Genomic DNA, 23,166 nt, shown 5'->3' with positions numbered 1-23,166 from the left:
ACCTCAGAAGGATGGAAGGCTGAATCAACCATGAGCCAATGACAACTGAACCGCCAGCAACCAGCAATCAGCAGAATTAGCCTGCAATAATGCATTCTAACTACTGCGCCACCATGGCTCTTCTAGATATACATACAGGGGTGGGCTGCAGGGGATTTGCAGGGGTTCAGGAGAACCTCTAGCTGAGATTCTGTGCAGTTTAGAGAACCCCCTAATCCCACTCCAGGCTGGCCCCACCCACCCCGCCCCACCCTCCCAGGCTTCCCCATCTGGCCCATTTTGGATGCAGGTAAGTGCAGGGTGTGAATGGATGCTCAGGGAGAGCAAAAAACAGGGCTACCAGAAGTTCAGGAAGGCTGGAAATAGGCCAGCCTTCCAGAGGGCCTCTGGAGCCTGGGAGGGCAAAAACGCCCCCCCCCACACACACACACACATGACACAGGAAGATGACTACACCACACCAACTATGGCCACACCCAGCAAATGGGCAGAGAACCTCTTGCTAAAACTTTTGAAGCCCACGCCTCATTTCCAAATTCCAAAACATCATTTCCAAAGGCTCTAGTTTTTGATTTCCAAATGAAGAATCCTGATGTCAATTTATCTCTGAACTGAGCTCCCACTTTATATCACCCAAACGTTCATTTTTAGAGCCCTTCTTTTGCTGTCTCCAAAGTCACAGAATAAACAAGGGCTAGGTTTTCTTCTGGTACATTATTTCTTATACTCCAGTTGCAATTGCTTCAGTACAAAGATATAAAATCCTCCTCCTATTTCCAAAGCAACCATGAAAAACAGAAGATTGGCTGGAGAGGAAGCCCCAGTGTGCCTAATTTCCTCTAGCAGGGTAATTTGCTGTGAGAAAGAGGGGATAAGAGACTAAAAGTACCTTTTTATGTTTGTCACTAAACAAATGGCATACAGACGATCTCTCATCCAGAGCTTTGGAAAAGGATCTCGAAGCTAAAGCTTTCAGCACTCAGGAATCCCCAATCACACCCTCAAGAATGACAGTGGCTCTTCTCCTTCCGCAGCTTGCACTTTCAAAGTGTGTTGCTCATTCAGCTCTTTCTTCCTCTGCAGGACACAACTCTCTGACTCTTCACATGCATTTTCTGTTGCTCTTACTCTGCTATTAGTAGTGGTGGGTTTCAAATCCCGGCACTATCGGTTTGTTCGTGCTCATGCGCACACTTGTGCGTGCGTGACGCTTCTGCGCATCCAAGCGGTTGGGAGGAGCCTCCTGACACTGCCATTGCCAGTTTGGCTGATCTGGGCTGAACCGGGAGCAACCCATCTCTGGCTCTTAGGCTTGACATCCAGAAGTGGTATTCAACCGGTAAAAAGTTCCAGTGTAAAAGTTTCAGATAAATCCTTGTCTTCAAAGAGCTGAAATCCCCAATTCAGCATGCCAGTACTGAATGCATACTAACTTGTTTAGATGTATCAGATCTGCAGAACTGAGGATATACTGTATGTAGCTCAGATTAGCTTTAAACAACCTGATCCATATTCCAAACTGCTGTTCTCTTTAACCTCAAATGGCAATTTTCAGTAATATATATAACAGTGATGGTTGCGTGGAAACATCGCATGCGCACTTGTCGGAGCTGCACTTTGGAAAAGCCGCGTTTCCAGGTTCTAGCTCGCATGTGCGCCCAACTATCAGCTGCCTGGTGTGCATGTGCAGGCCAGTTTTCAGTGCTGCCACATGCGTAAAGGGATCGTGCTCTGGAAAAGCTGAACTTCTGGGTTCTAAGCGGAATGCGCACCCAACAACCAGCTGTCTGGAGTGCATGCGCACACTGTTTTTGGCACTAATGCGTGCGCAAAGGACAACTGATCATCATGCACGCATGTGTGCCAGAAACCCTGAAGACAAACAGGCAAGGCTGCACGTGCCGGGCGACATGGCTTTATGTGCCACTTTGGGCCATAGGTTCTCCATCACAGATATATAAGGTAACAAATCTCTAGCCTCTGGACTTCAAATTTTTTTGGTTAATTTTGGTAAATATATTTTGTCAAATATATTTATATAAAATGATTATAGTCTTAAAAAGTATATTGTCTTGCTGCCGATTTAATGGATTAATAAATAAAAACTTACACTACTAGGCATATATTTGCTGTATTTCAATATTTGGCTGGCTCTGAGAATAATTAGTTTCCTTTGTTCTATAATTGGTATGTATTTTATTTTATGCATTTAAATAGTTTTTTTCCCTGAGAAAGCGGTCTGTAGATTTCATCAAAACCTCAAAGGAGCCCTTTGTAGGAAAAAGTTAAGAACCTCTATTGTAGATAGAAAAATTGATGTATCCAGATTAGATTATAGGTAGTCCTTACCTAACAACTGGTCATTTAACCAACTATTGACATTATGGTAAACACTCTCCCCCCACAAAAAAGTTACTTACAACTTGTTCTTGAAGTCACATCTGCTGCATTTCCCCCCTCCCCCTCACTTAATCACATTTCAGGCTTGCCAAACAGCTCACCTTTACAACCTGAATTTGCATCCCTCAATCACATGTTGTTAAAGATATTTGAGAACAGATTTGTTTAACAACTGCAGTGACTCACTTAATAACCTAATTTTCCCAAGAATCACAATGACTTGTTTCACAACTGTCATAAAAACAGTCGTAAAATCATCAGGTCATGTGGTAATCTATTTAATGACCGCAATGATTTATGACTAAAATTCTGGGCTCCACTGTGGTTGTTAAGGACTACCTGCTGTACAACTCTCATAATTATTGACCCAATGATAAGGATGACACAGATTATAATCCAAACTATTTCAAAGAGAATAGGTTACCTATATCTGCTCTAGTTCTTATAAAAGGACTATTAGATCTGGAAAAAAAATACTGTTAATACTGTCATTTGGATTTTTGTATCTGAGATACAATAGTCCTACCCTGTAGGAAATGAATTACAGGATACTATCCTGTCCAATTGCTTTGAAAGAAACCAACTTTAGTTTGCTGTTATCCGCCCGGAGTACTTTTTGCATGTATACATACATACATACATACATACATACATACATACATACATGTAATTTTATTAATATTTCCTTCAAAATGAGCTGTTATTGAAAACCAAGAGACTTCCTTTTCTTTTTTAGTGTTCTATAATATAGGATACATCTTGTTAGTTACCCATAAACATTTGGAAAAAACAAAACATAATGCAGCACAAGGTAGCCTATTTAGATGCCAGAAGAGGTTATTCTACTTCAAAATGTTAATAATACAGTTTAAAAAGTTTTGTGTTTTGCGTGTGTGTGTGTGTGTGCGCGTGCATGCGTGCGCGTGAATGCGTGCATGCATGCGCATGCGCACACGCGCACCCCCATGCATGCACATGCATATCAGAGAAGGGTTTTTTCATTTATGCTCTTATTTTTATTTTTGCCCTATGGACTTATTCTTCCATCTACAAAATTGAAATATTCAAGGTATTATTTTCATACAACATCCTTCTGAGTAAGTAAGGCTGAAATGTACTTACATAGTTGCCCAAGGAATCCACAGAGAATTTGGAAGGGAAGAGCATTTTACCATCAAAAAAGTGTCTGCCTTGCCTATTTGCATGTGACCCTGGGTTTCCACAATACATAAAGATACATCAAAAGTTCATGTTATTTAAACAAGACTGTGATGGCGAACCTATGGCCCAAAGTGGCACATAAAGCCATGTTGCCCGGCACATGCAGCCTTGCCTGTTTGTCTTCCGGGTTTCTGGCATACATGCGTGTGTGATGATTGGTTGTCCTTTGCGCACGCGTTAGTGCCAAAAACGGTGTGCGCATGCACTCCAGACAACTGGTTGTTGGGTGCGCATGCCGCTTAGAACCCGGAAGCTTTTCCAGAGCATGATCCCTTTATGCGTGGCAGCATTGAAAACTGGCCTGCACATGCACACCAGCCAGCTGATAGTCAGGCGCACATGCAAGCTAGAACCTGGTAGCGCGGCTTTTCCACAGCGCGGCTCCGACGAATGCGCATGTGATGCTTCCACGCAACCATCACTGTTATATATATTACTGAAAATTGCCATTTGAGGTTAAAGAGAACAGCAATTTGGAATATGGATCAGGTTGTTTAAAGCTAATCTGAGCTACATACAATATATCCTCAGTTCTGCAGATACTAAACACGTTAGTATGCATTCAGTACTGGCATGCTGAATTGGAGATTTCAGCTCTTTGAAGACAAAGTTTTATCTGAAACTTTTACACTGGAACTTTTTACACTTAGCATTAGAATAGATTGTACATTGTAAATCGCCACAATTAAAAGGAAATGAGTTCCCTCTTCTTTAGACCCTGGAAACTTTTGAGACTTAATTTACTAGTCACTTTAAAAGCAAGTATTTCAATTTCTTTTAATTGGGAAAATCAAGAGTCTGCATCAGATTCAGAGACCTTGCCCAATTTGGTATTTTAACACCTCGATCCAGAAGACCTGTGTTTTGCCCTTGGCTATTTTAGCACCATGTCATAAGGCAATCTCTGCAGGAACTATGCCTCTGTGTAAGCAACGCTTCTAACCCTCTTAGTTACATTTAAGAGACAAAGTGAAAAACCAGAGCAGATAACAGCATTCAGGTGTGATATGGCATGCTTTTAGCACAAAGCCTTTTATCAAACAAGAAATAATATCCACCACAGACTGAGGTTTCCAAGGAGCTTAGTAGAGCAACTCAATGTGGAAGCAATTGCAAATCAGTTTTTTCCCCCTGAAATGCTGGGTTATACTGTATATTGTTTGTTCAGCCACCTGCTCATTGGGAAGTAAAGCCTGCAAGGTTGCTGCTAATATTAAGTTAGTTTTTATTTACTCTCCCTGATGGCTACATTTAGTCAGGTTATATTATGGTTCCTATGGGCTTATGGAAAATGTGAGAAGGTGGGTGCTGTTATATATTATGGAAGAACATTTGTTTTTTTGTATTCCTGTGATTCATGAAAAACTTAATCTTTTCCCTTTAATACTAAATAAACATCTGATACTTTGATCCAAAGTTAGTAATTTCCTTACAGAATAGAATCCTCCAAAGAATATGGGCTATTATAAAAGTTTATAAAAACTTTTTTATGGGTGAATATATCCATTTTGAGCAAAAACTGAAATGGAGCAAATTATCTTTAGAGATGCCCCATAATAAGGATAACTGAAAGAACGTCAAAATCCAAGGCAAAGCCATGAATTTAGTTTAATTAGACTAAGGTAGATTTCATTGCCCTTTCTCTATTATGGCCTTTTTGTAATTTGAAAAATGAATTTTTACCTGGTCACGTAAAACATTAGCATTGAAATTGGGAGAACTGTAGAAACCTTGGTTTAAAATATTGCCAGAAACATTTTTCACCAATTTAGTTACTTTTAAACTGCAAACTTGAAATCAAGAAACATTGGGTTTTCGGTGAGGGCTTAGGCTAGTGCAAAAATGTTATTAGATCCCGCTGAATGCTTCTTAACATAGATTTACCTATCCTACATTGTAAACCTGTCACTGAAACTCATTTTCAGATATATCTACACTACTAGTAAAAGCCTGCCAGAAGATATGTGGTGGAACTGACTTTGTAACAGAAAAAGAGCAAGTAATACCAAGTCCTACTGTCTCTAATATTTTATCCCTAACATTGAGTTTGGCCAAGATGTTAAAAATTACACACTGAATTCAACAATCAAAAACTCTTACAAATCAAAACAACTTACAACTGTGATTGGTAGAAACCTGTGGGATTGCTATAGAGATTATGATTTGGCTAGTAATGGTACACCAATCTGTTTTCTCTCACTCAACTGCTATGCTGAGAAGGTATTGAAAACCAACTGAATTAAAAAATCTGATTTAGGCTAATTGGCCCAGCAATTTGGAGTTATTTAACTCCTAAGTATCATAATTTACTTCCCCATTATCAATGGGCAGAAAAGAGACCAGCAGTCTCTCTCTTTCTCTCCAAGTATAGAGAGGCACAATGTTCCTTCATCAAGGAACAAAATGGTGCAAGCTTTGTTAGCCAAGCCATCTGGCCTCATTACCAAGAATATTCTAAAGTTTCCTTCCTTTCAATATGGCAACTAGGGAAAGAGCAGTGTTTTTTCCTAAAGAAGTCAGTCCTACAGCCTTAGACATGGCACCATTTGAATTATTGGCCAAATTGTAGAGATTATGATTTCCATTTCCAGCATACCATTAGATAGCAGGGAAGAGTTAAGGTTTTCTGTATCTCTTTACTGCCATCTATTGATTGTCCAGATTTTACAACTGAGATTTGATAGCTTTATTATAAAGGGTTTCAAACTATATGTGATAACTCTCTAGAGACTGCAAACTGTTTAGAGGGAGAATCATGATCAGGGAGGTGCAGAGAGAATGGGAAGTAAGCCCAGAGTGAATTCTGAGAAACAGTTCAACTTTAGCCATCTGTCAAAATCACATTACAGTCAGCAGCACTATGAATTGGCATATGGCTTCCTGTTGGCTGGTGACTTCCATTCTGGTATGTGGTAGAATATCCATCATGTTTGCACCATTGTGGAAGTGTACATTTTAATGAAGTTCAGTATCTCTATTATTTAAATTTCAACCTTTCAAACTGAATAGCTATTGTTGAGCTCTCTAAGCTTGTTTATTTGCTTGACAATGTTCTATTATCCAACTAGGTAACATTATCAGTGTAAGTGTCTGTCAGGTTTGCTATTTATTTATATACAATAGCTTACCTGGATAGTGTTTTTTGTAGTAAGAGACTACCAGTGTAACCCAATGTTGATACAGTAAACCAAAGTCAAAATAGTATACAGGTAGTCCTCAATTTACAACAACAATTGAGCCCAACAGTTGTGTTGCTAAGCAAGACAGTTAAGTAAATTTTGCCACACTTTACAACCTTTCTTACCACAGTTGTTAAGTGACTCATTACAGTTAAGTTAGTAACATAGTTGTTAAGTGAATCTCACTTCCCCATTAACTTTGCATGTCAGAAGGTCACAAAAGGTGACCACATGACCCTGGGACACTGCAACCATCATAAATATGAACCACCTATCAAGCACCTGAATTTTGATCACATGGACATGGGGAGGCTAAAAAATGGTCATCAGTCACTGTTTTCAGTGACATTGTGATTTTGAATGGTCACTACATGAACTGTTGCAAGGTGAGGACTACCCATAATAATATAATATCTAAGAAATCTGTAACTCTGGGAAAGGTGAAAGGAAAGAGAATAAGATGAATCCCAGCAAGGTGGATGGACTCAGGATGAACTCAGTTATGGCAGTAATGGGTGCACCACTGAAAGTTCTGATGGACCAAGTTGGGAATAAATCCCGCTAAAGAAAACCCATCTACATTATCACTAAGATTCCATGAATTTGAAGGCATATAACTAATCTGAAGAAAGTATGGTTAAATGTATGTGCATTGTACAGGGTCATATTTCCTTGTCGTAAAACAATAACCCTTATCAAATCAATAATTTGATTTATGAGAGAGGTCCTATAACACAAAACTCATGACGTAGTGGAAAATAATGGACAGCAAAAGAAACCAGCAATGGACCTTGATGCAGTTGGATGATAGGAGAAGAAAATTTAACATTCCTGATGGAAATAAAAAATGCTCTTATATTTACTTTTCTCTAATACAGTGAAACCAATACCTAAACTCATCTTGAGAAAAATATGTTTGATGAAGATGTATTTAAATTATTTTCAATTATTTTGGAGAAGCATTCAACTGTTTTCAAAACTGACAACCCTATGAAAAATAAATGTTTTTTTTTTCTGAAAAAAAAATACTTTAGATAACTTGAAGAATCAGTGTACACCTATTTATTGCCATTCTGACCAACATTGTTGTCTTATGGTGCACAGATAAGGAGCTACTTCAGGTTTTATTTTATAATTTTATGGGATATATGCATATCTAAACACTGAAACAATTACAATTTATAATGTATTTGGAACCTGGTCAAAAAGTGGTAAGAAATGAATGTTTTGATGTAGCACAGAAGTTATAACCAAGACAACTGCTGCTCAAATCTTCTGAAATAATAACATGAATAATGTATGAAATGTATATGCTGTCTAACTCCTAGTGACTCCAAGCCTGAGATCAGTGACTATTCTTTAGCAAATTATTATCTCTCTGATGGAGTGCTTCTTTCCTACAATCAAAGCTGCTCTATATGAAAAGCACTGAGATAATATAAAAAATATACATGTGTATTTATTTAAATCACCTTTGGTGCTGCCCAATTCCAGAATGACTCTGGAATATAATATAAGTATATAGTAATGCTTAATGTAGTTATGATGTTCATTATGTAATATATATATAGCTTAGTTTTATCTTAATAAGAGTAAAAGATCCTACTTTGTTTATTGACTAATAAAACAATAAACTGTAACAATAACATACACAATTCCTAGTTTGGCATCTAATCTATATTACTGGGAAGCAAACCTTATTAAACAGAATTTACTTTTTAGACACGTACAGATCTGCATTTTAACTCATGTTATTATCAAGGGTATTTCCAGATAGATCTTTTACTATAGAATCACCCTGCCTCTTCTATGAAAGGCCAGGTCCTGGTTATATTATTTCCATTTATAATTTTCCAGTTTGCATGCTATTTCTTCTTTTTCTTATCATAGTAGATACCGAAACAGCCCAAGGAGACAGAAAGTACAACAAAAAAAGTGTTCATTATCATTAAACACATTTCTCATTAATACAATGCACACAGAGTTTCTTTGCAAATGGTCTCAGCAGAAGTTGATCATCACAGCAATACTCTAAAGTTAATTAGGGTGAGATTTGCCTAAAATCATCTAGGATTTTATGAGTAGGAATTTGAACTTCTGTTTCTTGTTTCAGGATCTCAAGTGAATACTGCACATACAGACAATGTGTGGTGCTTAATACTGCAGGACTACAACTCTCATCATCCGTAAACATTGGTCATGTCAAGGATGGAAGTGAAAATTCAAGATTGCCTGTCCTCAGTATCTAGTATCAGCATCAAAACCCCAATGTCCTGAACTGAGTGGAATGGTTTCTTAAACTGATTTTCTTTGAAAAATAATACCTCCATCAAATAATGAAAAAAAGATCATTCTGTATATGATACAAAGGATTATTCTGTATATCATTGAAGCAAGGTACTTTTTCTTTTGCTATGATCAGCATATACCTCAACGCCATAATGCAGCAGCAATTATACCTACAATCCCTCCTGAAGAGCCAAAATTCATGCTCCCTATCATTGTAGATTCCAAGAAACAAAGCTATCACTTCAAAGCAGAACAGAAGGGAGTAATAATAAGGCCTAACAGAAGTCAAGAAAGAACCCAGAGTGAGAAGCACAAAGAAAGATAAGAAGAGGCATTCACTAAAATAATAGACCTAAACAGTATCTGGGAGGAAAGCCAAAGGGTATAAAAACAGAAAGGAAAATATCATCAACATTGTTCATCAATTAAGAAGCAGCAGTCATTAGATTCATTGGATTCTTATCTGGATTGTAGAAAGGAAGAGAGAAAGGAAAATTTCTCAATAGAACTGTGACATGGCATTGTTCCAAAATTCAGACAGGTGTGGGATCGAATACTAACTTTCTGAAATCTAATAAAAACCAAGATGATGATGATGATGATTATAATGACAATGGCATAATTTGTATTCACTCATAGAAAGCTTACTCAAATTTGATGAGTACTGGTTTTCAAGTTATGTTGTAATAAAATATTACTAATAGTGGGCTATATTCATGAGGCAGGTCAAAGAGGGGAGGGAAATTAAAAAAAAACCCAAATACTGTTCTGTTCCCCCTTCTCGGCTCGTTAACAAACGGCAAGCAGACAAACTTAAAAGGAACTCTCTTTATTAGTTCTCGGCTCAGACTGGCTGCGAGCCCAAAAATAACATAAATAAAGTCTCTGACTAGATAACAAAATACCAAACAAAAACTCTTACAAGCAATGCACTTCTCCAAGTGAAGCCTTGAATCAGGGTTACAGGAAATAAAGCACTTCTCCAAGTGTATCTTACATAAACCACAACCGATGATCAATCAATGTTGAACGAACCAAGGAACGTTGACTCCTGCAACCAGGGCATGGCACCATCTGTCCTTTTATCCCCAGAATATGCCCCTAACAAGCCCCAACTGCATAGTTAATCTTGGATCCCGAAAAGACTCACAGAAGACTGCTGCTGAGTCACAACAAATACTATATTTCTCTGACCGGCACAAGCAAAAATCATTAAAAAGGATTTTAAAATTGAATACTTTTACAGTATTGCAAGTCAGAATTTTAGTTTTCATATTTTCTAATGTCATAATTATATCAGAGATCATATCTAATTTATTAAGTACTTCTGGATCATACAAAATTTCACAAACTGTTATTTTGAAAAGCGGGGTACAGATTTCACACTGCAATCCTTCTTGTAATTGGTTTGTTGGTTAGTTGGTTATTTATTTATTTATTACAATTATTTCTCTCCCAGTTTTCAAGGTGATTTAGAAGAAATATACAAAAATACTTTATATTTATGTATTAGGTGTATTTATTTATTAAGTTTTTATCCTCCTTTATTGCTGTTTTTATTCATATTAAATATATTGAAGTAACAGTAATGCTTATTAACTTAATGACCAACAAAATTTAAAAACATGCAGCATGAAACTAAAATCAAATGAGAGAAAATAGTAACATGAGAGTCTCCATAATAAAAGTGTTAACAAACTCTACTATAATAGTTAATTAACTGTGCAAGTATAAATCTAAAATATTACAGTCTATGAAATAAAAATACATATCACCAAAAACAAGGTAGCTAGTATATAATAATATACTATTATGTATAACAAGACTGAATAAAAACCATAAGAAGTGATTATAACTGTGACTAATTACTTGGAAAACTGCACAATAAAGGGTTGAAATCTCCTACATTTATTAGATTTGTTATTGGTTTTCTCCAGGAGTTTAAGATGGTGACATAGAAATCCCCCTTCCTTTTATCTCCACAATATTCCTAAAGTTGAAAGAAAGAAATTTGTTCCGAGTTATCCTTTGAGTTTCTCTAGCTCAGGGGTGTCAGATTCGATTTCATTGAGGGCTGCATCAGGGTTGTGTTTGACCTCGGGGGGCCAGGGTGGGCATGGCTGGGCTGGGTGTGGCCAGCTTGATGTCATTCATGTTTGGTAGTGCTCTACCAGCAAAAACGGGCTCCTAAGCTCCATTTTTGGATGTGACGCCTCCTGCAACCAAAAATGGAGCTTGGGAACCCGTTTTCGCTGGCAGAGGCACTGTGGGCAGGTCCTTCACTGTTTCCAGGGTGGCCCTATGGGCCAGATCTAAGCTCCCCATGGGCTGGGTTTCGCCCTTGGACCTTGAGTTTGACACCTCTGTTCTAGCTGAAAATGAATTGGAGTCTGCTCCTCATCCAGCACTTGAATGTCTACACCAAGCTGGATTGGAGAATTTTTTCCATATACTGGTGGGTAGAAATGGCTTGGTTGGAAAAGAGAGAAGAGTCCTCCCAAGGTGGTTTCTTGGTCTTGATGGCCTTCTCCTTTCTTCTACTCCTAAAGAGAGTGTATGAGTTTTCCTTTTTTTTAAAAATGGTTCCCTTTTTTAAAAAATCCATCACCTTGAAACTGTCAATATTACAGATTGACTTTTTTTTTCGTCCAGAAATGTCACAATAGCACCAGCTGGGTTTTATTTACAACGTCACTGCAGCCTTCTTACAACAGTTCTCATACTATTTATTAATTTTATTGAATGTACTGTCTGACAAACAAGTATAGAAGAAAACAGATCATAGGTCCTCAGACGCACCTCCTGGAAAATCTATCAGCAAATAACTAACATGACTCACTAGAAAGAACAGCTGACCTTCACTATTATTAGATAAAAACAGGATTGTCATTTTGGAAACATATGTCATGACCTTAAATGGATGATAGATTTCAGTTATAAACATTATCAATGCCATTCATACTATTATATGCATGTAATTTGATTAATCTAACTTTTCCTGTGGTTTTTTTTTAAAGAACAATTGGTTGGCTTCCTTTATATCACATTCTGGATTAATTGTCTTTATGGAAGACAGATTACATTTTAAAGTTTACTGTATAAACCACCTAAGAATCTGACATGAATAAAGATGAATATTCTTTCGTAAAGTGAGCAATTCACCAGTAGAATCAATTATATAGCTAGAGCTGCATTTCCTCAGCAAAAATACAACCTGTGCTTTTTTTTAAGTCTTCAGACATTTTAAAAGACAGTATCATTGTTTTTTAATGTAGACTAGGAATTGACAATTAAATAAAATCACAACTATAGAAAGGCATTTTCTATCTTTAAATAAAATCTTTACATTTTTATAATTAAGCTTTCCTTAAAGACACAGCTCCTTCACATGTCTATGATTTATTCAAATCCTTTTAAAGTTTAGGATACTAGAAAGCCTGGCTTTAAAAAATATTTTTTGTAGAAGGCTTTCCAGATTTAAAGGTATAGGCACAGTCTTTGTATTAAATTTGAAAATGTAAATGTATGCAGGATTATAACACAGTAATTAAGTACTGACTCACTACACACACACACACACACAGAGGGGGGGGAGGATGGATGGTTCAGTTGCTGCACACTTTTTTTCTAAAAAAGAAATTGCAGAAAACATTTTCAAACCATTTTTTCCTCAATTACATTCTATAAATCCTTACTCTCTGTACCTTCCACAAACAATGCTTTCCATGTCCTCATTTGCAGTCAAACAAGTTTGCTGTACAAAAATTCTCAATTCATTTTAAAAACATATTATTTATATTAATAATTGTTTTGAAAAGACAATTAAAATGCATATTGTTCAAAGTAGTTTAATGTTCAAAATAATCACTGAAAAACATCATGGCCATGGGAGGCATCAAAATAGGCAAAATGATGGACAAAACATTGTGATTCAGGCTCTGCCACTTTGGTTGATGTGTTGATGTCCCATAAATACCAAAAAAAAAAATCAACAAAAAAAGTGTTGAGTCACCACATCACACTTGCTACCTTGTTGATACCCATGATAATAATTTATGTGTACAGCCAAGGTACAATATGAAACATATATCTGCATCTGCATTCATATATAGCATTCATAACTGCATTAAAGATGTATTTGTGCAAACCAAAAAGAACTCACATTTGCTGCTTCCAGGAAAACATTGTAACTCTGAATTTATTAAACCCTCAGATAAGAAAAAAAAAGAACCTTACTCTTTGCCTTAGAAGACATACATATGAAATTCAAATGTTCTATAAAATGACCTATCCTACTTACCCCAAGAACAATATTTGTTATTTATATAGACTTCTAAATGAATTGAGAGCAAAGTAGAGATCTGAGTCCTGAGTTTTAAAAGCAAAATAAATTGATCTAACACACTGTTCTTCTACAAGTTCTTATCTTTGGATTTTTTTCTATTATCCTGAAGAAATAAACCTATATAAAACATACCAAATGACTGTAAAATGCAGCATATTCTAATAAAACAGGTAATAGTTTTAAATGGCTTTTCAACAGTGACTTCTTTGTAAAGAAATGTACAGACAATTTTTCAATAAACCAAACGTAAATGATTTTGTACTGGCCAGCTTTAAAACTTTCCCTGTATACACCTCTCAGACTATGATATGAGAATGAAACATTGCCTATCAGAAATTTCCTTCTTTGTTTAAATGCTTATATTTAACATCCAAAGAGATCTGCACTTGTCCACATTGCAAATAATAGAATCTCCCTGCTCCATTAATGTATTACTGCATAAGCATGTGTGAACCTAATGAATGCTTACTACACTCATGCAGTATTATCATTTACCTGCGACTTTATGCAAACCAAGAAAATCTGGTAGTCCTCAAAGATTTACGACATAATAAAATATGAAACAGTTGTCACACAAATGTTACAGTTAAATGATGAAGGAATCAGGTGTATAACAGCTACACTGTAGCTAGATAGGTAGACAAACACGGCAGAATCTCCAGAAAGCAACAATACAATCAATAAAATATGACTAATCAATTTGTTAACGATTATTCAAATATCTATATTTGAAGTAGCAATCATGTGCCTCCTCTTCCAACTCTGAGCTCCCAAATCTGGATGATCATGAAATGGCATCAAGGATATCATTGAATGGCTGGTTGGATCATTTGAACTGCTGCAGCTTTACTTTAGATCTTCTCAGTTTTCAACTATCTTCTACGTAAAAGTTACCACACTACACAGAAGGGATTAAAAAATGAAGGCTTTTTGTCTTAAGTTTCCAGAAACAAATTCACTGTATATTAGATTTAGTCATGTCACATGCCTCTAGTCTGAAACAAGCCTTTGCATTAGTGCCACATCACAGATTGCTGATCACTGAATATTCATGGTTACTTCCATTGTCTCAGGATCATGACTGAATCGAAAGTATGAAATAACTCCGTAGCGTTAGAATTCTCTGTATGATTACACACAAATGGAATACTTCTCACAGAGTATTAACCATAGTCATAATATGGTAATGTTGTATTTTTCCCCCTTTTGTTCAATGGTGTCCAGTTCTGGGACATACCTGCAATTTTTCTTGGCAAGGTTTTTCAAAAAAAGGTTTGCCCTTTTCTCCTTCTGAGGGCTGAGAGAAAATGATTGGCCCAAGGTTTCTAGCTTGATGTTTTAACCATTAAACAAAATGCTAACACAGTGCGGTACAATATGGTATGGTAGAGTATGGTATCATATTGTATGGCATAATATAGGTATAAGTATCACTGTAATACATCAGAAGTTTGAATTATAATTGGAAAAGCCACAGAATTATAATGGGAAAAGCCACAGAATTATAATGGGAAAAGCAACAGAATTATAATGGGAAAAGCCACAGAAGTATAGGGAGGGGACAAGAGGAGTCAAATAATGAAACAGTGTCACGATATTATAAACACATACAAAATGGGTATAGCAGTGCAACCTGGCTTTTAATATTTTAATTAACACCTTTAATCCTGAAGCTTTGAAAGCCCAGCATAGAGATAAAAATTTCTAATAGATATATTCATTTAATTGTACAGGATATTTTTTTTAAAAACCTGCATATGTCATAAAACCATAAATCTCAAAAGTTGGGTATCTTTTGCAGGTACATGACAAATAACAATGCAAATCTAATTTAAAACATCCTATTAAATTCAGTGGAGGTGATTACCACCTATGTAGGCATAGTTTATCAATTTTGGTTGAAAGGCATGGCCATTTTATTCTTAGTTGTGCAGGGTAGTTATCACGCATAGTTTGTTTTTCAATTGCCATGATTACCAGCTGAAAATGCCCCAATGGTTCCTTCATAATGGACCAAGCCACAAAGAGGAACTTAAAACCAGCTATATGTTTCTTTTCTGGCACAGTGCAGCCAAAAGAAACTATCATTTTCCACCTGGAAGACCCAGCAACCGAAAAGTAAGCCATGATACTTCACAACTATATCCTTGAGTCGAGAAGACTCTGAGCAAAATTTCAATGAAACCAGTTAGCTGCAAGCATATTATATGAATGTTCTGAAAGAATGACTTTCTCTTTCATCAACACAAGTACAAAAAATTTCAATAATTCAATAGTTTATCTAGTAATTTCAGCCAAAAATCCTTTCATTCCATATCTCATATTTTCTCTATTGGCAAATAAAGCCTCATATTTCAGTATGAATCAGCAAAACTCCATTAAGAACTTCCAGAAATAACAATATACATATATTAACTTTAAACCAGTAAACCAATTTCATATTTTTTCTCTTTCTTTAAACTTAAAAAAGTCATCATTCAATCTTAATAAAAAATCCATTAAGAGCTACTAGAAACAACAGATTAAATATTAATATTTAATCCCTTCAAATGATATGTCAGAAATTAATTTAGCATCTTCTTTTTATTTCCCCTCAATTTTAATACCATAAATTATTATTTTATTTAAAAATACAACAAAATTCTGTTCTTGCCATTTCATATCTACTAACAAATCTTAAGAGTCTTGTGATTGAGTCCTAATCAAGAAAATCCATTAACAGCTCTTAGAAAAAAAGGATCATAGACAGTTTAACCTTCATAGAATAAATCAACTTTATCAACTTTTTTTTTCAAGGTCTTGATTATTCCTTTTAGTAACATCCCAAAAGCAGATTTCTTCTCTTTTTTCTTTCTTTTCCTCAAGAATTCCTTTATAAGCATTACATATCTCTTTTGTAAATCCCAAGTAAGAATATTGTCCAAGTCAATTTTCTAAGTTAAAATCCATATATCCAAATCACTCGTATTATTTGTGTATCCCTTTTAACTATTAAATTTCATCCTGCTTCATTTGTAAGTCTGTTCTATATAATCTTTTGTCAATATCATCCTTGTATCCAGTCAATTTTAAATCTATGTCTAAAACATTTTTCAGTTATATTGTCTTCTATCTCTTCTTTTTAAGCCCGTTTTTATTGCCTCAGACAATACGCTCAATGTACATTGTTCCCAAATATACTTAAATTCTTCTAGAGTGAATGTATATGTGTGCTGTTGTTTGTCTTCTGTTTATTTTCTTTTTCCTTTTCTCTTAGCCTTTTTTCCTTCCTTCTTTCTTTCTTTCTTTTTTACACTTCTTTTTTAATTTTTAATATTTTCCTTAGTTTATCTTAATTTTATTTCAATAAAAATATTATGAATGTACACAAAACTGATGCAATCTGTAGAAAAACTGTTTTTCCTTCAAGCCTTCTCTGTTAAATGAGAAACGATCCTTCCATGATTGGAAAACACTTTCTGTTAACAGAAGCCAACTCTATAATTTTAACATGCATCTACTATGAATATCTTCCTGCTAACACACTTCCATTAAAGGAACAACATTCTTCCAAATGTAACCAACATCTGATTTTCTGATTAGGAAGGCAATTATATATGTAAGTTATTTTCTGGAATATTATTCTTCCTTTGAAAATATATTCAATATTTTCTATTGATAACAAGGAAGCAATCAAAACAAAGTGAATAGAGAAATAAAAGTTCATGTGACAGCCAGATATAAAAGAACAGAGAGCACTGACACAACAAACAGCATGTAAGATTAAACAGCAGCCACCTATAAATCCAATTACCATTTTCCTGCTAATGCATCTTATTGTTTCAGAAACCAGAATATGCCTATCAGACATTACAATCAAAGTAATACATTTAATGTTTAAATGTTGATTCACTTTTTTCACCTGACTAAATAAACAATTCTTTTTAACTTTTAAGAGCCACCTGAGCACGTTCAAAAAAACATTTTAAATATTTAAAAGACAGTTTAAAGATGAAAGTAAAAATGCTACTTACCAAATCATGGTTTGTTGAATTAGAATCATCTTCTGGAAATGGGATGTAAACAGCTAAGGCCACACAATTGGCAAAAATAGCCAGTAATATAAATATGTCAAACGGTCTTAAAGATCTTGTTAAGGAACATTCAGTTGTAAGACATAGAAATATTTGTTATAGTATTATTTTGTGTTAATTTTTGCATTATGTACAAGAAACGTCTTTTTGAAGTTAAATTGGCATGCTCCTATCATTTGGTTTGGTTTTGTGATTGATGAAAGTGACAACTACCTTACACAGACAATTATGTTCCCATGTTGGATTGTCTTTGAGCACTTAGGGCCTTTTAGTGTCGTATTACTTCACATTACATTTTTTCATAGTAGAGTTATTAAAAAATAATCTGTATATGTATATAAAATCAGTGAAGCTTAATCATTATAAAATACTTTCAAATAATTTTGCTACTCAGTGTCCATTCATTCTTACCACTGGTACTAAAGGAACTTGAATACAAGTAACAGTATAATAACACTAGAAAGTTGTTTATATTCCTGCCTAGTTATCTACATATTTATTGGATTTAAGTGCCCATAGTTCCCATCAAAGAAGCAGCAGGAAAGAAGTAATACAAAGCAAGAATCTCTCCTCTCATTTCCAGGCTGCCAAAGATTCAATCAACAGGATAATACTTAAGAATCATCAGATACCAGATTGTTTTCAGTAATAGTGAAATTGTCTTCTATTCTTTTATTTCACCCTCTCAACAGCTAATATATGAGGTAGATTTGGCTGAGAAAGAATAAAGAACGCAAAGCACACTCATCAGGGTAGACTTCAACTTGGATCTCCTTGGCCCTAGTTCAATAATCTAATCACTACCCCATACTTACTTTTGACCAAATACTAAATCAAACTATGCACCTTTTCCATTACTGAGAATGAGCATAGTAGATGCAAAGGTACATCAGTTACTATCAGGAGCACCTACAAGATTCAGTATTTTTGCCAATAACCAAAACATCATCATGCAAATATGATGCAAACTGAGCCCCATCATATGCCATAACACATTTACAAAATGATTAGAATGAGCCTCATGATGTTATAGATATGTAGTTGATATTTTGCATCCTTTTCCACACATCTCCTTGAAAACACCTCTAGTTACTACTTTATCCCACCACACTGACTAGAGGTGGACTGTCCTCCATTATGAATATTGTTAGTTGACTTGAAATTCTTAAAGTTAGACCTTCAAAAACTTTGAAAATTGCAAAGAATGGACAAGTAAATGATGTCATGTGCATTGTGACATCATCATGGAAATGACACAGATTGTGATTATGACATAAAACCAATAATATGAATTATACAAACTGGATCATTTCCATAACAATGTTAAAATGCAATGACATTGTTTGTTCTTCCATCCTTATTTGCAATGTCTAGTTAAATATTGAGTGAATTTTGGGGCATTTGTCCAATAAAACCACTCAGATTTAAGAAAACATGGACTCCATCTAGATAATGACAATAGAAATGACTGCGTCTTCATCCTAGGAAGCCATCTGGAATTATTTGAGCCTGCCAATCTTGAGGAAGCTGAGAGGGCTTTCTATAGTAGTAAATATCAATTCTCATTTGGATTACTGCTCTTCATGGTTGGTTAATATTTCCCATGAAGTGGCAAGAAGTTGGAGCAGTAATCAATACTTCTTTGAGTGAAGATGTTCCTATCACTTTAACAAAACTTCATGCAATCTGGGATAATCTTGGTAGCCATTCGCTGGTAGTCTTGCAATCTAGAGAGCACAGAGGTAGCAAATTATAAGGATTTCCTGATTTTCATTCTAATTGACAAGTATTGATGAGTATATTTCGGGCAGGGGAAGGGTTTCTTTTGGGAAGATGATTCATTTTATGATCAAATTATTAGCCTCCTAGAATCTATGGGATTGGGTAGCATACAATGACGTAAATAAATAAATGATGATTGCCCCAAAATATGCCCAGTAAATGCTGTCTCAGTAGAAACACTATCCAACTATAATATAAAGTACATTGGGTTATATCCAAAAGTTCCATTCCACTGATGGAAATGCTCCTTCTTCTATAGAATTTTTGTATCAAATCCAATTCATGTACATCAATTTTACATATGCACAAAGTGATGAGTTTTGGGGGGAGAACAATCTAAAAAAAAAGCTATGTCACTTAAATAACAAAAAGTTACCGATATTTTATGAAAGATGCAATTCATGCACAAAATTCCACTGAAAACTCAACACTGACTGAATGTATGCATTACTTTAAATGAAATTAAAAGCATAAATTGTATTATTTACACTTCTTGTAAGACATAATTACCACTTATTTAATGGGTGTTACTGCCAGTTCATTGGATGTAAGAAACATTAGCTTGGAACGGCTCATACTGAGCTGAACTTAATTAAGAAGGGAAGGGTAATTTATCATATTTGTAAATCACACATTCCAGCAAACTATGGCAGCAAATAATAAAGATTGAAACAATGCTTAAGAAAGCCAAAATAAATTAAATATTTTCAAAAGCTTCACAATAGAATATAAAAGCTATATGTTACAACACCCAACAAACCATAATGGTTAATGTAAAATGTATATATAAAAAATATATCAGCCATATTTTTTAAACAACTAGAAAAGGAAGAATGAGTGGGGAAAACATTTAGACTCTTAAAAGAAAGCAGATATGGAGGAATGTAGACTTCATTCAGTCATGAACTCCATAATGATGGTTCCATTACTGAAAAAGCTTTTTCTAGTCAAGGCTGACCAATCAGGACCTGCAATGAACCCTTTAAGGACAATATGATTTCAGTCTGGCAAAAGATGCTGTCATACTGTGCCAAGGAAAATCAGCACTTCCAATAGCCTATTATTTCTTCAAGGAGAAGAAACACCATCTAGTGCAGCTTAGATATCATCCATACCATAAAAAAAGGAAAAATGGAAACAGGTATTCTGCATGGCACACAGCCCTACACTTTCTTGCAATCACTCCTAGCAGTATGTTAAAAAGCACGATGGACAGAATAAAAACTGTACAATAATACTATCACTTCCCAAAAGCGTCAAGGATACCAAAGTCAACAGTATGAAAACATGCCAAAGCATCCAGGATCAGAAGAAAAGTCATATTACACTTGTCACACTCTCTCAACACATTGTCCATAAAGGTAACTGCCTGAAATCCAACTATAAATCAGTTTCAATCAGACGTGGCTGAAGCTACCCAGCTATCACTTGCTCAGTCCTGTTGACCAAAAGTGACAAATTCAAAAATGTCCTGTATTTTCAAAAAGCAATGGTTCTCTCAATAGGAAATGTACCTCATTCCCCCTCCCTCCCGTCATCTTCATGGCTACAGCACTACCTCCTCACTGAAGAAGACCCTAATCATCAAGCATATTATCTCCCTGAAAAAATCCTAGAGCCAATCTCAGCCAAGAGAGAGAACTATCTAAAGTATATGAACTCATCAACATCCTGCCCATGTCTTCAAGAAGGAGTAAAATGCAGACTTTATTTCAATTTATTCTTGATAACTCATGTCTACAGAGAACAGGAGACATAACAACATTCCAGTGAAAGGATACTTCCATTCTACTATACTAATGCAGGCTCTTCGGAGTGGGTTATTGAGGGATAGACAGAAAAGAGCACGGGCTGGCCGACTATTAGATGTATTACCCTGTTTTTTGCTCTTGGCATATTGCTGACGCTTTCTTTGGGACAGAGATCCTACAGGTTGAGCTGGGGTGGTGCTCATGCCTTGGGCAGCCTTAGCTTGTCTAGCAGCATCAATTGCAGCTTGCCAAGATAGCACCGTTTGCTTGGTAGGTGCTGAATTGTTCGGCTGGATTGCTGGGCTGTCACCAGGAAGAGAAATTCTGGTGCTATTTGCATAGCTTGCTTCTGTGGAAAAACAAAAGAGAAGAAGAAAATTAATGTGCTTTTTTTTCTGAAATAATCCAGTTTTTTCAAACTTCTTGAAAAGACTTAGGTTTCAGTAAAATTTGAGGCCTTTTCTTAAAAAAAAAAAAAGAACAAAAACCAACAGACCCTTTCTACTGAAATTAAAAGATTCAGGAGAAAGCATCACAGGCATCTGTATCTAATGCTTTGCAAAGCCAAGAAATTTCCCATTTAAATACATCCTTAAGAAGCTGAACATCATCTATTTTAAAAGCAAGGGAGAAAATATTCCAATTTCTTTTCTTTCTCCTTGGAGTGTTAAGTATTCATTGTCTTAGAATCAAAAAGTCAATCCAACCCACACTGCTCAGAACAGGGATTAAAAAAAAGCATCTCATTAAAGGGATCTTCTCTTGCTCTGAATATATGAGCAAGCAATAGATATTCACTGACGTGTAATATGTATATTACTATGGAAACTCAAATGAAATAGCCAACAAGAAATATTCTGCTAGAAACATGGTCTGCAATATTCTTTAATATATTTGATTATTAAATGGTACTTCCATAGAAACTAAGACAATTAATAGTGAACAACTTGTTCCTCTGATTTCAGTGAGGCTAGTCCTACCACCACTGATACCTGGATTCACTAATTTTGCTTACCCACTACTTATATCAAATATGAGAAGTCTGAATTCATGCACTTTGGTTGCCATTGTTTCTGTTGTTGTTGTTGCTGTTGTTGTTGTTGTTGTAAATGTTTTTTCTTTGGTCTCCAAAACATAATGTGAATTCAGAATCTGGCATAGTTTCTCTACCACATCTCAACTTTAGTAAAGGGATAGGAGTTTGTCCCTTCAAATTGCATTTTGAGGTTTGGCTTTAGGAAGGGTAAACTCAAAACCAAGTGAAAGATGAATCAACAACATAGGGGAAACAATAACTGAGGCGACTAAGTTTGTAAATCCTTAACTTAAGTTCCAAAATGCCAATTATTAACACAGATGGGAGCTGTTGAATATACAACTAAGAAATGGAATAGATTTCATCCACACTACAATACTATGCTGTGTACAATATTTCACTTTCCTGCCCTATTTAGAACAAAATGGCAACCAGAGGGCAGAAAACAAAGGCACCTTCAAAGAATTGCGAGATCATAAAGGAGCTCCCACTTGACTGTTTCTGCTAGTTAAGCAACGAAAGAAACCAAAAAAGCTATTTCTGTACTTTATTTAGCACAGTGTGTTACATGTGATCCAGAAATTGGCTCCTTTCTCTTCTAACAAATCAAACTTAAAAGCCAAAAAACAAAACACAGGTAATCCTCAACTTACAGCCACATTTGAGCCCAAAATGTGTTGCTAAGCTGCTAAGTTTTACAACCTTTCTTGCTTCAGTTGTCAAGTGGATGACTGCAGTTGTTAAATTAGTAACAGGGTTGTTAAATGAGTTTTGTTTCTCCCATTGATTTTGCTTGTCAGAAGATTGCAAAAGGGGATCACATGACCCCTGGACAGGGCAACTGTCCTAAGCATGAATCAGTTGTCAAGCAACAGAATTTTTATCACATGACTACGGGGTTGCTGCAATGGTCGTAAGTGTGAAAAAAAACCATGACTCACTTTTTTCCCAGTGCATTGTAATTTTGAACAGTCACTAAATGAACTGTTAAATCAAGGACTACCTGTACTGCTTCTAGTTTGGGGCTGTCAAAATTCCTGGATCACAGTTTGCGCTAACAAATTGCGAGTTTAGCAAAAAATATTGGCAG

At 35.6% G+C, this 23,166-nt stretch overlaps 1 protein-coding gene across 3 annotated transcripts in view; it reads right to left on the bottom strand.

The window, feature by feature from the left end:
• CACNA1D (calcium voltage-gated channel subunit alpha1 D) overlaps positions 1-21,258 on the bottom strand; it is a 230,413-nt gene extending 209,155 nt beyond the window's left edge. For all 3 annotated transcript variants that reach the window (XM_032211813.1, XM_032211814.1, XM_032211815.1), the window contains exons 1-2: positions 21,071-21,258; positions 17,448-17,553 (exon numbers count right to left, since the gene is read on the bottom strand). In XM_032211813.1, the coding sequence (XP_032067704.1) occupies positions 17,448-17,553; positions 21,071-21,243 (279 nt within the window). In that variant the 5' untranslated portion in view covers positions 21,244-21,258. The remainder of the gene's footprint in view (positions 1-17,447; positions 17,554-21,070) is intronic.
• Between the last annotated feature and the right edge of the window lie 1,908 nt (positions 21,259-23,166).

Source organism: Thamnophis elegans, chromosome 2, assembly GCF_009769535.1.
Source record: "Thamnophis elegans isolate rThaEle1 chromosome 2, rThaEle1.pri, whole genome shotgun sequence".
Taxonomy (NCBI): domain Eukaryota; kingdom Metazoa; phylum Chordata; class Lepidosauria; order Squamata; family Colubridae; genus Thamnophis; species Thamnophis elegans.
Note: the sequence above shows the minus strand (reverse complement) of the source record. Positions and strands in the feature narration are given on the sequence as shown.